Source organism: Rhincodon typus, chromosome 2, assembly GCF_021869965.1.
Source record: "Rhincodon typus isolate 14 chromosome 2, sRhiTyp1.1, whole genome shotgun sequence".
NCBI lineage: Eukaryota > Metazoa > Chordata > Chondrichthyes > Orectolobiformes > Rhincodontidae > Rhincodon > Rhincodon typus.
In genome coordinates, this window is record NC_063333.1 from 41725245 (window position 1) to 41739834 (window position 14590).

Consider the following 14590-nt stretch of genomic DNA (forward strand, 5'->3'; position numbering starts at 1 on the left):
GGCCTGCTGTGTTCATCCAGCTCTACATCTTGTTATCTCAGATTCTCCAGCATCTGCAGTTCCTACTATCTCTGGGACATTGCTAAATGACTTCAAGTGTATCCAACAAGTCATGAGAAACCAAGAATATATTTCCCTTAAATTAACTGCCAGAAGAATGTAGTTATAGTAGAGGACAGTATATCCTGTGGTCTCCAGTTATGAATAGGATAAATAAACAGTTACCCATTTAAGACAGAAATGAGGAGACTTTTATCTTCACACAGGGTTGCGAGTCTTTTTGGAATTTTCTTCCTCAAAAGGCAGTGGAAACAGAGTCTTTGAATATTTTTAAGGCAAAATAGTTTCTTGTAAAGCAAGGGGATAAAAGATTAGTGCAGGTAGGCAGGAAAATGGAGTAATCAATTTAGCCATGACCTTATTGATTATCAAAGTAGCTTTGAAAGGCTGAGTGGCCTGCACCTGCTTCTAATTTATATGCTCGTATGTAAGTTTCTATATGCCAGGTAGGTGAGGGATCAGAGTGCCAGATGGGTGAGGGATCAGAGTGTCAGGTGGGAGAGGAGAATAGGGGATTGGCAATGTAGGGTGGCAGATGAATATTGGAGAATAGCATGATGGTTTGGTGAGGGGATAGGTGATTCTTGTGGCAGACTTTTAAAGGGGTTGGGGGCAGATAGGTGAGGGGAAATGGATTTGTTCGGTTCAGAGGAGTTGTGTTGGGGTAGTGTCAGGTCCAAAAGGGGTGGGCAGTGGAGAGGTTAGCAGATCAGTGGGATAGTGTCAGATTGTAAGGAATTATCATGTACGGGTGAGTCACTGGGCAATGGTCAGATAGGTGAAGTCTATAAGAGAGGCTGTTGGGTCCAGGTTGGTATGTGGTGTTGGATCAGAGGTAGAGTTGAGTCAGAAATGGGAGTTGAGGAGGGGGTTTGTTGGGACGGGGATATGGAGGTGTTCAGGTCCTTGGATATCGGTGGGTAAGTAGTTAGTGGTTCATTGAGTCAGGGGTTCAGTTTGACAGTTATCTAGGAATTAGATTGGTTTTAATATTTTAATTGTTTCTGAATAACTGAAAGGTTTGAGTCAGTCAGAACCATCTGAAGTCTTTGATTCTGACTCAGAGATGGAACTTTATAAGAGGGTGTGAAACTTCAGGCAGTTAGCCATCAGAAGTTTCAACTCTCCAGGCAATTATCATGGAGTTAGCCACATCAGAGATTTTGCATGGTCTTGATGCTACTCCAGTTTTGTTGCTGTAACAAGTGTCTTAATATCTTAAAAATTTGGGGTGATATAATTTTGAATAAGTATCTTTCATTATATCTTTCAGAGTATATTAGAAAAATATGGGAATGTTCTCAAATTTAGGGCTTCATGTTTACATAAAAATGTAGATTCCCTAAACATCAACAAAGGGAAAAACAGGAAAGTAATCAGAACAACAAGGTGTAGAGCTGGATGAACACAGCAGGCCAAGCAGCATCATAGGAGCAGGAAGGTTGACATTTTGGGCCATTCATGAGATGAAGGATCTAGGCCTGAAACGCCAGCCTTCCTGCTCCTATGATGCTGCTTGGCCTGCTGTGTTCATCCAGCTCTACACCTTGTTGTCTCAGATTTTCCAGCATCTGCAGTTCCTACTATCTCTGGTACAAGTAATCAGAACAGTTTGTTGCATTTTTTTTCCACTTAGGCACACAGCATGCTTCTCCGTTTTAAAAAAAAACAATAAAATTTCACTTGAAAGAAGCTCTTGAAATACCTGCTCAAGCTTTTCTTCAAATAATTTTGAAAAGCCACTCAAGATTTTTTTTGCTCAGAGTCAAGCATTCTATCATTTGACTTGCTTAAATGCTATTGATATATTCTGGGAAATTCTGTATACTACACCTGTTAGGTGAAAACATATCAAAGGCTTTAACAAGAGGCTGAGTTATATAAGTCAAAAATTAAATTTGACTTTTAGAGACACAACAAATAATTTTACATAATTAACTTTAAAAATGATCAATGGAAAAATGAGAACAATATATGAGCAAACAAAAGGCTAGAAACAAATATAACATAGAAATAATTAAATGTGGCAGCAATATAGTTAATTATTTCTGTCACATCAACTGGAATATGGACTTATATTGATGACGGGTACACTTGCTGAACACTGGAATTAATGAAGTGTATCACTGTCAGTAAATCTAGCTGTGCATGCATCTTTTTAAAGATGAGCACATTAGTAATCCTTGACAATTTTTAGATATCTGTGTGCTTGTCACTTCTCCCATTTAGAGTCGCAGCTGAAGCATTGATTCACCTTCTGGCTGCAGACTGCTTTTTCCAAATGGTTGAAGAGCTCATGAGGAGGGCAAGCAATTTGACATTTCTTTTATGTTCCATAAAATCCAATGTTTGAACAAGGTTAGGGAACAACTCGGAAAGAGACATGGAAACAATAATTGTGTTTGGTGTCAAACTCAGCATAGATAAGGAAAGTAAAATGGACATTTGGAATTTAAGATGGAATAATGGTGAAAAACGAGATATGAAGTCAGACTAGAATTGTCATTTAAGGAGACAAAGTTTGCAGGTGAAATGGTCTGCTTTTGAAAGCAAATAAATGGGTGATTTAAAACATGCCCACAAATAAAAACCACCTATTAGCAATGTTAATATCATGTACAGGAACCACACCAATTCCAAAAGGCTAGAATTTAAATTTATTTTCTCAGCAGTTGAGTCTCCAACCAGAAATTGATAAAGTTCTTCTTTAAGTAGGTAAATTCAGACTAACTCGTCAGACCTAACTGCTAGTCTTGAACAGGTTTACAATGACAGTGGAAGAGGAGTTAAGCTTAGAAGAGATCCAGAAAAGGTAGACTTTCCTACTTTTGTTAACTTTCCAAGTGTAGACAGAAGAAGCCTGTGAGCTTCACTAGAAAAATGTAGGCAATCCCTGTTCCAGGCTTGCATCCTACACTCAACAATTACAAACTCCACACAGACGATCATCCAACATTGGAAGTGAACCTAGGTCCTTGGTGCTGTGAAGCAGCAGTGCTAACCACTGAGCCACCAGGCCACCATATCCCTTAGGGAATGAAATTTTCTGGCCTACATGTGACTGCAGACCCAGAGTAACCATGATTAACTCTTACCAGCCCCCTGAACTGACCCAACTCAGTTCAAGGGCAATTGGGATAGGTAAAAAATGTTGACTTTAGCAATGATGCCTGCTTCCCATGAAAGAATAAAGAAAATAGATAGAATCTAATGATTTCAACATCTTCCTTTCTTTTCATCATGGCCTCAATTTAATGTCCACTGACTCAAGCAATCAGTTCAAGGGCAATTAGGGATAGACAATAAATTCTGTCCTTGCTAGTGGTACTGACATTCTTGAAAGAATGAAAGCAAAATAAATACTGGGGCAACAACAGCAGGTCAGAAGCTAGGAATTTGGGGTGAGTGACTTAAGTCCTAGCTCCTCAAAACATGTCCAGAACAAAACAACCTCTTGATTGACACCCCATCCACCAGCTTAAGCATTCATTTTTTCTACCACTCAGAAGAACAAGGGAAGCAGATGAGAATGAGTGCCATCACCTGCAAAATTGTCCCCAAGACATACATCACCCCAAATTGAAACTATGTCACTGTTTCTTAAGTGACACTAGGTCAAAACACTGGTCCTCATTTCATCACAACACAGTACCTGTGTACAGGTGTATTGTCGTAGTGATTCAAGATGGCAACTCATCCCTAACTTCAATGGCAAATTGGGCTGGGTAATAAGTGCTGTCCTAGTGAGATAAGTCCACTTCTCATGAATATATTTTACAAAAATGGCACAGGAGTAAAAATTCCTCAGGCCACATAATGCCTTGGCCACCACTCAACCAAATTCCATCCTGAGTTAAAGATGTACCTAATGAATTTATAAAAGTCAGTGGTAGAACCAAGGCTGATGCACTCACTGAAGTACAGGAAGGATATCTAGATTTGGAGGAAGTGTAGACTGAAGCAACCAACTAGTACTATGCTGAAACTCAGGAAAGAATACTCAGGAGAAATATTCTGGATCATCACATATTCTGAAGCAGGTTACACAAGCTCAAAATTAGAAGAAGGATAGTGCGCAAGAATTTAGTGTATTGAATACACTGAAATAAAATGCTTAGGGAGGCAGGCATGGAAATGCCAGGGAGGTAGGATGAGTAATAATTTTAGCATTCATCAGATGAACTGTGTAATCTTTTCCATTCTACTAAGATTTATTTTTCTATACTCATTTCTGTACATCCGTAGGCATATATTAATGCATATCTATTTACAAATGTTCACCTTCAATGCAATAAATAACATTGAGATACAATTTTGCCTTTACTTGTTACACTGAGGAATGTCAGTCCAGTTTCATAAAACCAGCTGGATGAAGCAAATGACTTGATCTGTAGATCAGCTGTTTTTGTGCATTTACAACCAGAGAGATCATAGGAACAGGAAAAGACAAGTTTAGACCATTCAGCCCCTAAAACCTGTTCCACCATTCAATGAGATTATGGCAGATGTGTGGCCTAACTCCATATTGAAGGCATAATGAAGCTCAGTGATCAGACATGTCTACCTCAGACCCTGTAGCTATCAGACGAGTGCATCTGCCAACAATCCAAACTGAATTCAAATATGACCATTGCATCAGCCCTATCCAGGCGGCACAGTGTCTCAGTGGTCAGCACTGTTGCCTCACAGTTCCAGGCACCCGGGTTCAGTTATCACCCTCGGACAACTGTCTGTGTGGAGTTTGCACGTTCTTCCCTGTGTCTGCGTGGGTTTCCTCCAGGTGCCCGGTTTCCTCCCACAGTCCAAAGATGTGAAGGCTAGGTGAATTGGCCATGCTAAATTGCCTGTAGCGTTCAGGGATACTGAGATTAGAGGGATGGGTCTTGGTGGGATGCTCTGAGGGTCAGTGTGGATGTGTTGGGCCAAAGAGCCTGTTTCCACACTGTGGGAATTCTATAATTCTAATGTTATTATAATGGCAATGCATTTTCAATAATTAATTTATTTCCCTATACTTTGCTCTGTACATTACTCAAAACAAGTTCATAAAACTATATATGAGCAGCAGACTTATGGATGGGTGAATATGGAGAAAAATCAGGAAATGGTGCTATATTTAATATTCACTATTTATGCACTTGTGGAAAATATTGTCTCTAAGTGCTTCCATGAAGAGAAATTTGCATAATTCAGTGCTGAACATGCAATCAGCACATTTCCATACATTTTCATATCAAGTCTAACAGTCCTGATAAAACATTCAAGCGTATTTTCATAGATTGAAATGTTGAAACCAATGAAAAGCGAACATTTATTTGCTGACCCAGAAATGTGAGGCACTTACAGCAGATTATTTTGTCTTCATCAGCACCATCACAACAGTCAGCCTGGAAGTTGCAAACTGAATTCATAGGAGTGCAGTGACCAGTTCCACAAGTAAATGTTGAAGGTGGGCAGGATCCTGATAAAATTGTCTCTTCACAGTCATGGAATTGTAGACTATCCAGGGCCAAGAATCCTGCTCTGCTTTGAACAAAGCCTACAAGTATAATCTGCAGAAATAATAACAAAAAACTCAGTAAAACACTGCAATTGCTTTATACTGAAGCATAACTACACTTCCCACTCTCACTGTAAAAAGCCTAGAAACAGCTCTACAATGTTGAATGAGATGGGACTGTAGTTTTAAAAGCACACAAACTTATTGATCCTCATTGATTCTAGAAGATTAAGTTTATATTTGCTGAATGTCAATTGTCTCCATTATAATAAATTGTCCATATTTTTAAAGAATCATTTTAAAGTTTATAATGGTTTAACTTCTAATTTAATCCAATGTGTATTTCCCGCTCATTTATTGCAGTATCTCTAAGAAATGAAAACTAAACATGACAGGATTCAGTGTTTTTTATTTATTGAGGGTCAGAATAGGTCAATGTCATTTGCTGTTTTCTCTGCTTGCTGTTAGCTGCTGAGTGCTTTGACTTGATGCCAGAAACAACCTGGTCTCAGGAAAGGGAACTACAAAGATCCCTAAGGCTTTATGAGCAGTTTCCTGCTAGCTCAGTGGTTTTTGCTGTTGCTTTGCCACAGACCACAGCATCTTGCCCAATTTCAGTGCCCCTGTAATTATTTTGCAGAGGGGTTCCCTCTGGTACAGATTTAAACAACTCCATTAAGAGTTAAAACTGTTGAATCACGTTATTGTAATTGTTTTGATTAATATTGCAATAGCTGTTCCACATATAATTAACAAGTTGGATACATGCCAGATTACACAGATGCTTGAATATGTCTTCCAACAGAACTTTTCCCAATGTTTTTTTAAAATAACAGGCACATTCATCTGCTTTCAAATCTATAGATTTCTGACAGTCCATGCTCATTCCTCAGTATGGAATGTTTGTTGGGACATTATTCCACTATACTTGATAAATCTGCTATATTACAAACAGCAGGCAGAACAGCGAGCAAAGACAATGCAGCATTGCTTGTAAAAGGTTCATTGCCTCCATCTATGATTGATGCCGTTTTGGCCCTTTAGAATGGTGGTTAATTTCTGGATTTTAAATTTTGCCTTCTGAAAACAAGTTCGATTTCGGCTATTTAACTGAAAGAATTTCTGCAAGAGTTCACTGTTATCGGACTGTTTCTGCTTGTCGTCAGAACTGAGGCATTGCATTTATGTGTAGTTTGGCCTATCTTTGGGGTATAGAACAACTGGGAGCAGTGACATAGATGAGAAAGTGCAGGATTATTTAGAGTAGGAAGTAATGGTGCAGGAATCCATTCATACGATACCTCTTGAAACAGCACAGCTTGTACCATAAGTTCACTATGAAGCGATACATGATGCATTATTGATTCATAAAGGAGACTGTTGCTGAGCTGTCATCTACTGCAACTGGAATCTAAAATATATACAGCACAGTGTGTACTATTAAATTCATCTTTGCTCTTAATTTTTACTCAACAGGTTTCTTCCAGATAGTAGGAGGTGACATTGTGCAAGCGTATCCGTGGTATCTTTGGGAAGGAATTTCAATAGTAAAGGTATCAGAGCTCTGGGCTTGACTATAATGCATGCTTTTGAAGTATCCATGGTATCTCAAACTACACCAACGGTGTCTTTGTGCTCCACAGTGCCATATTGGTAATTTGCTGAGCAGAAAGAGACTCCTGTCTCTCAGATTGAGCTAGTTCGTGACATAAAGCCATTTCATTAATTACTAATCCATGCTGGTTTCCTGACAGCTAATATATTCACCTTCCATTCCTGAGTCCGTTCACAAGTTGATTTGTACGCAAGATGGAACACAACGCAGGGCAATGCAATGTAGCTGTTCATAAGTATGGGAAATATTCATATAAAATATATTTAATATGGGATATAGAGGATCATATTGATAAGCATGAGCATGTGTAAGCTGGATGTGCATAAATTGGGTTGTTTCTGTCATGTAATTTCTATTGCTTTGCATTTCACTTGAGACATCGGGTTTCTCATTAGTTTAGGTTTCATGTCAATGCTCGAATCATAACAGGTGTGAGTTGCAATTGAAAATGGATGAACATTTCTGTCAGAAATGCATGGCAGAATGCATATTATCAAGCAGCAACATCAAAAATTTAGCACTACGTGAACATTCTAGTGAATAAGTTAGACAATCTATACCTGAAAATGGCTTAGGCAAGTACGATACTGCACTTCCCCTCTGATCCATTGGTTTTCAGTTGGTGTCTGTTCTTCCCACAGTATTATTTCTCCCTGGAGGGTACGAGAAGAAAATATTTGAAAATGGCACTGAGGTAGTGGCATATTATTGAGCACAATGTTAATCATGCTTTCTTTGATGTGGTAGCTAATGAGTGTTAATATTTTTTATATCTATGTTCAGAAGTTGGCACCAGAGTTAACAGTGTTGTGGAAAAAAGAATATTTGACATAGTCACATTGGAGATGTTTCTTGGAATTAGTCAATGCACTGGATTATACTTTTATATAAATTGCTTTTTGTACTATTTAACATAACTATAGGACCTGTTTCTTTTACTGATTTAATGGTTCAAATCTTTATTCAAAGGTGTTAAAAGACCATTATATCAAATATATGATAATTGAGTTTCCTACCACTGTTCCATCAATAAGGAATTACATGAAATTTCTATTGTGCAATCATGCCCGTTGTCATTTTAATAGCGAGTATTTAAAATGTATGAAAGAGAGCTACTTAACACCCTTTTGTTGTTTTAAAAAAAAACAATGTGAATGTAGCACAAAGTGTGTTTCTGGAAATATATGGAATAAGGGGATATTGTGATAGTTTGGACTTTTTTTTGTACTCAAATTTCAATACTAGGTTCATTTTTATTCACAAAGTGAAATAGCCATTGCTTTGACTCACCTCCTGGGTTTGCAATAACACTGTGAGTACATTCCTGCCATTGATTTGGTAGAAGAATTCAAAACGACAGTTGTGTCCTGAGTTGTAGTAGACAGAACTATTAAAGAAAGCCGTCTGTGAGAATGTGATGTTGTTGGCTTCTACCCAGATATAATGGCCTGTGAATTAAAATAACGGAGAATGTTACATAGAACATTGCAACTAGGAGCAGGAGTGAAACATGCAACTCCAAAAGCCTGCTCCACCTCTCAGTGACGTCATGGATAAACTTTCATATCAACTCTACTGCCCTGTCCTACCCCATGCACCATCCTCACTCTCTCAATGCCCAAAATCTGTCAATTAATTAACTTAAACATCTGCCCTGATTGAGCATCCCATCCATACTTGTCTGGGGTAGATCATCCCAAACATTTAAAATCCCTTCATCCCAATCCTAAATGGCCAACTTTTTGCCTGCAACTATAACCACTAGGTCGAGGTCTCTAGCCAATGGAAACTGACTCCCAGCGTCCATTCCTCTGCTAACTACTAACACTTTAATACAGCTGTAATAGTCTACATGTTACTATCAATAGTGTTCAGAAGTCAGAAAACTCAGCCTAGGCTATCATTCCTGGCTGCCAATTGCTCTGATTCATATTGCTGGAAATGGGTGACTCATTCTTTGCATTTTAATGCATAAGGCTAGTGAAAAAGATATCAAGGCTTTGATAGAATTTTTGTCAATGGTAGTTTATTTATTGGATTCTATCATCTAGACATGAAGGGTTAATAGCATGCTGTCTTGTGAAGCATCTTGTCAAATGTCTTCTGAAAATCTATAAACATCTATTATTTTCCTTTTGCCTATTTAAATGATCAGTTCTTAAACAAAATTATTATATTTTCGAATACAATTTACCTTTAACAACAATATACTGGCCTTGAAGAATCCATGCATTTGTAGGCATTTTCTAGACAACTGTTCAGAGATGTTATGACACATCTGAGAACAAGTGAGACTTGAATTCAGACCTCCTGGTTTGGAGGTAGGGCACTACCACTCTGCCACAAGGGCCTTATCCATGCATTCATAAACACTTTTAACTTAATTGCAAATTCTTAGAGTTTCTTTCAATTGGCTTTAGGCCAGTTTGTTTTTAGCTTGCATATCCTTCCTTTTATTGTTTTTGACATTTTGGAAAGATTCTGATGAGTAGACTACTGGAAATAAGCTACAAAGTATTGTTGTTTCATTCATTTTAGGTTCAATAACATTGTCTAGTGGTTCATTCCGGTTCACGGTGGCTTTAGTTTTGTTTTATCTGTATTGCTTAGCCACTGATGAGTTAGAAAATGACCAGTTTTTGCCCATAAACTGAAAACAGCAATATTTTGTGTTTATTAGCAGGAGTAAATTCGCCCAGATGTTTTTTTGAGGTCACAGTTTCTCCATGAAGCACAACTTAACAGCCATCTCTAGCCTAATTTTCCTAAGCTTTCACGAAAACTTTGTTCCTGAATTAGGAATGGTCATCCTAATCAGAAATCTGGGACTGGATTTGCAGTTACGTCCCGGACCACTTCTGTGTCCCAAACCTGCACCTCGTCTGCATCTCTGCAGTGACCCTAATTGCGCTGAAGTGGACCTTGGTGCCTGGTTGATACTGACTCTGGAGGATGAATCTCAATGATAATACCAGCCATGTCTAGGCTTGGTATTGCCAAGCAGAATGGTGGGCCTTTCCTTGCTTAATAGCTGGAATGAGTGGGTTGTTTTATGATGATAGGTTGGACAGGTTGATTTTGTTTCCGTTAGAGTTTTGAAGAGTGAGGAGCTACTTGACTGAAGCACATAAAGGTCCTGAATGTTCTTGATAAGTTGGATGTGGAAATGATATTTCCCCTTACAAGTCAGTCTAGAACTTGGGAGTTTTAAAATTGGAAGTCACCTTTTAGGGCAGACGTTCAATTTCTTTTAGAGGTTGTGCACCTTTAGAATTCTGTACCTCAGAAAGTTGTTGAGGTAAGGTCATTAAAATGGTGAGTCTTACATGAGTGATAGGAAAATTATAATGGAGTAGACTTATTAGAGATTGTCAGCATGGCTCTGTACTGGGGAGGCTTTGTATCATAAATTTGATTGAGTTTTTTTGAGGAAATGATGAAGATGATTGATGAGGTTAGGGCAGTGGATATTGTCTACATGGACTTTACTAAAGGATTTACCAACGTCCTTCATCATAGGGTGGTTCAGAAAATTAAGTCACATGGGATCCATGGTGACTTTATAAATTGGATACAAAATTGGATTGGCCATTTAGATATAGGATAGTTGTGGAAAGGTATTTTTCTGACTAGAGGGTCTGTGACCTGTGTTCTGCAAGTATCAGTACTAGGACGTTTGTTGTTTGCATTATATATGAATGATTTGGAAGAAAATGTAGGGGGCCTACTTAGTAAGTTTGCAGACAACATGAAAATTAATGGGAGTTGTGGGTAGTGAGGGACGTTATCAAAACATGCAGCAGGATAGCAATCAGTTAGAAATTTAGCAATGACAGATGGAGTTTAATCTGGACAAGTATAACATAATGTATTTTGGGAGGTCAAATGCAAGGAGAAAGTTACAGTAAATGGCAGGATTTTTACGAGCATTGATATACACAAAGATCTTGGGGTGCAAGTCCATAGCTCCCTGAAAGTAGCAACGCAATCGGTGATAAAGAAGGCCAATGGGATGGTTGTCTTCATCGTTCAGGGCACTGAGTATAGAAGTTGGCAAGTCATGTTGTATGTTTATAAAACTTCAATTAAGCCATATTTGGAGTATTGTATGCAGTTCTGGTCACTACAATATAGGAAGGATGTGGAAGCTTTGTAGAGGGTGCAGATGAGGTTTGGGAAGATGTTGCCTGGCTTGGAGTTTGTTAGCTATAAGGAGATATTGGACAAACTTGGTTTGTTCTTGCTAGAACTTTGGTTGCTAAGGGGTGACCTGATAGAAGTTTATAAAATTATGGGAAGTATGGATAAGGTGGACAGTCAAAATCTTTTTCCCAGGGTTGAAATGTCAAAAAACTATGGGGCATTTGTTTAAACTCAGGGGGGGAAATTTTGAAGGAGATCCCTGAGGCAATTTTTTACATAGAGGGTGGTAAGTGCCTGGACTGTGCAGTCAGGGAGGTGGTAGAAGAAGATATGATAGCAGTGTTTAAGAGATATTTACACATGTGGAGGCAGGGAATGGAGGGAGATTGATCATGTGCAGTCAGATGTGATTGATTTAGAACAGCATCATGATTGAAACAAACATGGTGGGCCAAAAGGTCTGTTCCTGTGCTATACTTTTCTAATTTCTCTGTTCTATTCCATTGTCCTCCCAACTAAAGTGCACAAAATGTGGTCCACATCTCCTCGCATTCTAAGATGTGAAAATTTCCTCTACAGCCTGTAAATTAACTCTTCAAGGAGTTTGGGTCAATAAATGTGGAGTTGGAAAAGCACAGCAGGTCAGACAGCATCCGAGGAGCAGGGAAGTCAATGTTTTGGGCCGAAACCCTTCGTCGGATCTGGGGAGGGGGAGTGGAGCCAGAAATAAATAGAGGGAGGGGAGGTGGGGCTGGGGAGAGGGGAGGTGAGATGGAGATAGGTGGAAGCAGGTAGTGGGTTATTGTGGTTGGTCAGCAGGACGTGTAGAGTGGATAGATGAGTAGGAAGAAGGACAGGTGGGGGGTGGAGAGATCTTGAAGCTGCTGCTGCAGGTAGGGGGTTATTGTGGTTGGTCAGTGGGAAGGGTGGAGTGGATAGGTAAGTTGGAAGATGGACAGGTTGGGAGAGGAAATATTTTGAAGCTGGTGATGACAATATTCAGGCCATTGGGCTATAAGCTCCCAAGGCGAAATATGAGGTGTTGTTCCTCCAATTTACGTTTGGCCTCACTCCGACAGTGGAGACGGCCAAGAACGAACATGTCACGAGGGAAGTGGGAGGGGCAGTTAAAATGGATGGCAACCAGAAGGCTGGATTGGTTGGTACATGCAGAGAGCAGATACTCCACGAGCCGGTCCCTGGGTCTGCGTTTGGTCTCCCCGATATGGAGGAGACCACACTGGGAGTAATAGATACAGTAGATGAGTTTAGGTGAAGCGCAGGTGAATCTCTGCCAGATTTGGAAGGATTGTTTGGGGCCGCGGACGGAGGTGAGAGGGGAGGCGTAGGGGCAGGTGTAGCACCTCGAGCGGTTGCAGGGAAAGGTACCGGATGTGGTGGAGGGTCTGGTGGTGCGTGTGGAGCCAAGGAGGGAGTCACGGAGTGAATGGTCCCTTCCGAAAGCAGACAGGGGTAGGAAGGGAAATAACCTTTTAGCGGTGGGGTCTAATCGTGGATGGCGGAAATGTTGGAGGATGATGCTAACAGGTAATGATTTGATTTGATTTATTGTTGTCACATGTACCTAAGTACAGTGAAAAGTTTTGATTTGGAAGCAGTACAGGCAGATTATAACATACAAGGACATACAGATCACAGGGTGTTGAGACAGAATGAGGCATGCAAGGTTACAGCTGCACAGGAGTGGACAAAAGCAATGGTAATTTTTACAGATTTAGAATTGAGGATTAAAAGTGTGGAATGGCTGTAAGAAATGTGAGAAAATGATCTGCTGTAGAGAGCTCAGCAAAGAGTTGCCTGGTGTCGGCGCCATCTTGAATCCTTTTTGGAATTGGAGGTGTACTGGCTGCTGGTTTTTCCCGACCTGCCCCAACATTGAAAATTATACTGGGATCTGAAGGCATCAGAAGAATGACATACCATCCAGGATTCCTGTTATCACAGCGTACCTGCACTCGGTGCTCAGTACAATGTTTTTCTGAGTCACTGTAATATAGGAACAGGAGCAAGCGAATTAGCCCCTCCAGCTTGTTCTACAGTTCAGTTTATCTGTGGCTTAATTCCAGAAATCTGTCTTTGCTTCATGTCCTTAATATACAAGTTTTACAAAAATTCAACAATTTCAGCTTTAAAATTAACAATTGATTTTACACAAACTACTCCTGAAAGCTTTGACTTTAATCTTTAGGCGATATGCCCCAGACCTCTCACCTCTGAATTGCATCATGATTTATCAAAGGATCTCAATACATAAGTTTCCATTAGTTACATATTTACAATTGTGTGTTTCAAATGCAGTTTATAAAATTTTCTGGATTTACCCCATGAAGAGCCTGTGCTGTGATCTTTCAGTGGAGCTGTGCCATTTGACGAGCTACTATTAGCTTGAACGTATAACCATGCAACAGAATTCTGTGCTTCTTCAGAGTGCCATCCGCATAGATCAGATTCAAAATCACAAGCTGGAACTAAAATCAGAACAAAATTGGAACAGTCAATTAAAATTCAACTAGTTAATGTGTGAATTTCCAGTCAAGAAACTGGAACTGTTGAGGTCTACTTGTCAGCTTGCAAAGTATTGTTAATTTTTGTATCTGTATGCATTTCAAATCATAAACAGCCATATGCACTTCTCCAAATCTGTAACCTCAATTTAATAAAATCATTGAAAAGCACAACACAGAAAGAGGCCATTTGGCCCATTTTTTCTGTGATAGTTCTTCTAAAAGCAATCAGTGTCAACACAATGGCCCCAAACTTCTTGCAACAGAGTAACAAATGGTATCTGGTGTTAGTCAGGCATGTCTTTGCCTGTGTATTATTGACAATATTTTGTGATCCAAGTTGTTGGAAGTAGGAAATGAAAACTGTGTGGAGGCCTCCATGTGGAATCTAAGACCTATTGGAGCAGGGAAGCAACTGGGGAATAAAATTCCACAATTGTATCAGTTAACAATAATTTGCACTTACGCAGTCTCTTTAACATGATCATTTCTAAAGACACTTAAGAGAATGAATGCTGAGTAAAGAAGTTAGGATAAATGAACAACAACAAAGAGAACAAAGAACAATACAGCAGAGGAACAGGCCCTTTGGCCCTCTAAGCCTGCGCCAACACATTTTGCCCTTCCATACTAAAACCATCTTCACTTACTGGATCCATTTCCCACTATTCTGTAGCTGTTCATGGTTCTTCTAGTTGTTTCTTGAATGCATCTATCGTGTTTGCTTCCACCATCTCCTTGGGCTGT

General features: G+C 39.5%; 1 protein-coding gene across 1 annotated transcript in view; it reads right to left on the minus strand.

Annotated features, from left to right (window-relative positions):
- Positions 1-14590, minus strand: part of LOC109926748 (MAM and LDL-receptor class A domain-containing protein 1) — a 357436-nt gene that overhangs the window by 291392 nt on the left and 51454 nt on the right. The window contains exons 6-10 of the mRNA XM_048606938.1: positions 13881-13895; positions 13661-13807; positions 8466-8623; positions 7736-7828; positions 5405-5612 (exon numbers count right to left, since the gene is read on the minus strand). Coding sequence (XP_048462895.1) covers positions 5405-5612; positions 7736-7828; positions 8466-8623; positions 13661-13807; positions 13881-13895 — 621 coding nt within the window. The remainder of the gene's footprint in view (positions 1-5404; positions 5613-7735; positions 7829-8465; positions 8624-13660; positions 13808-13880; positions 13896-14590) is intronic.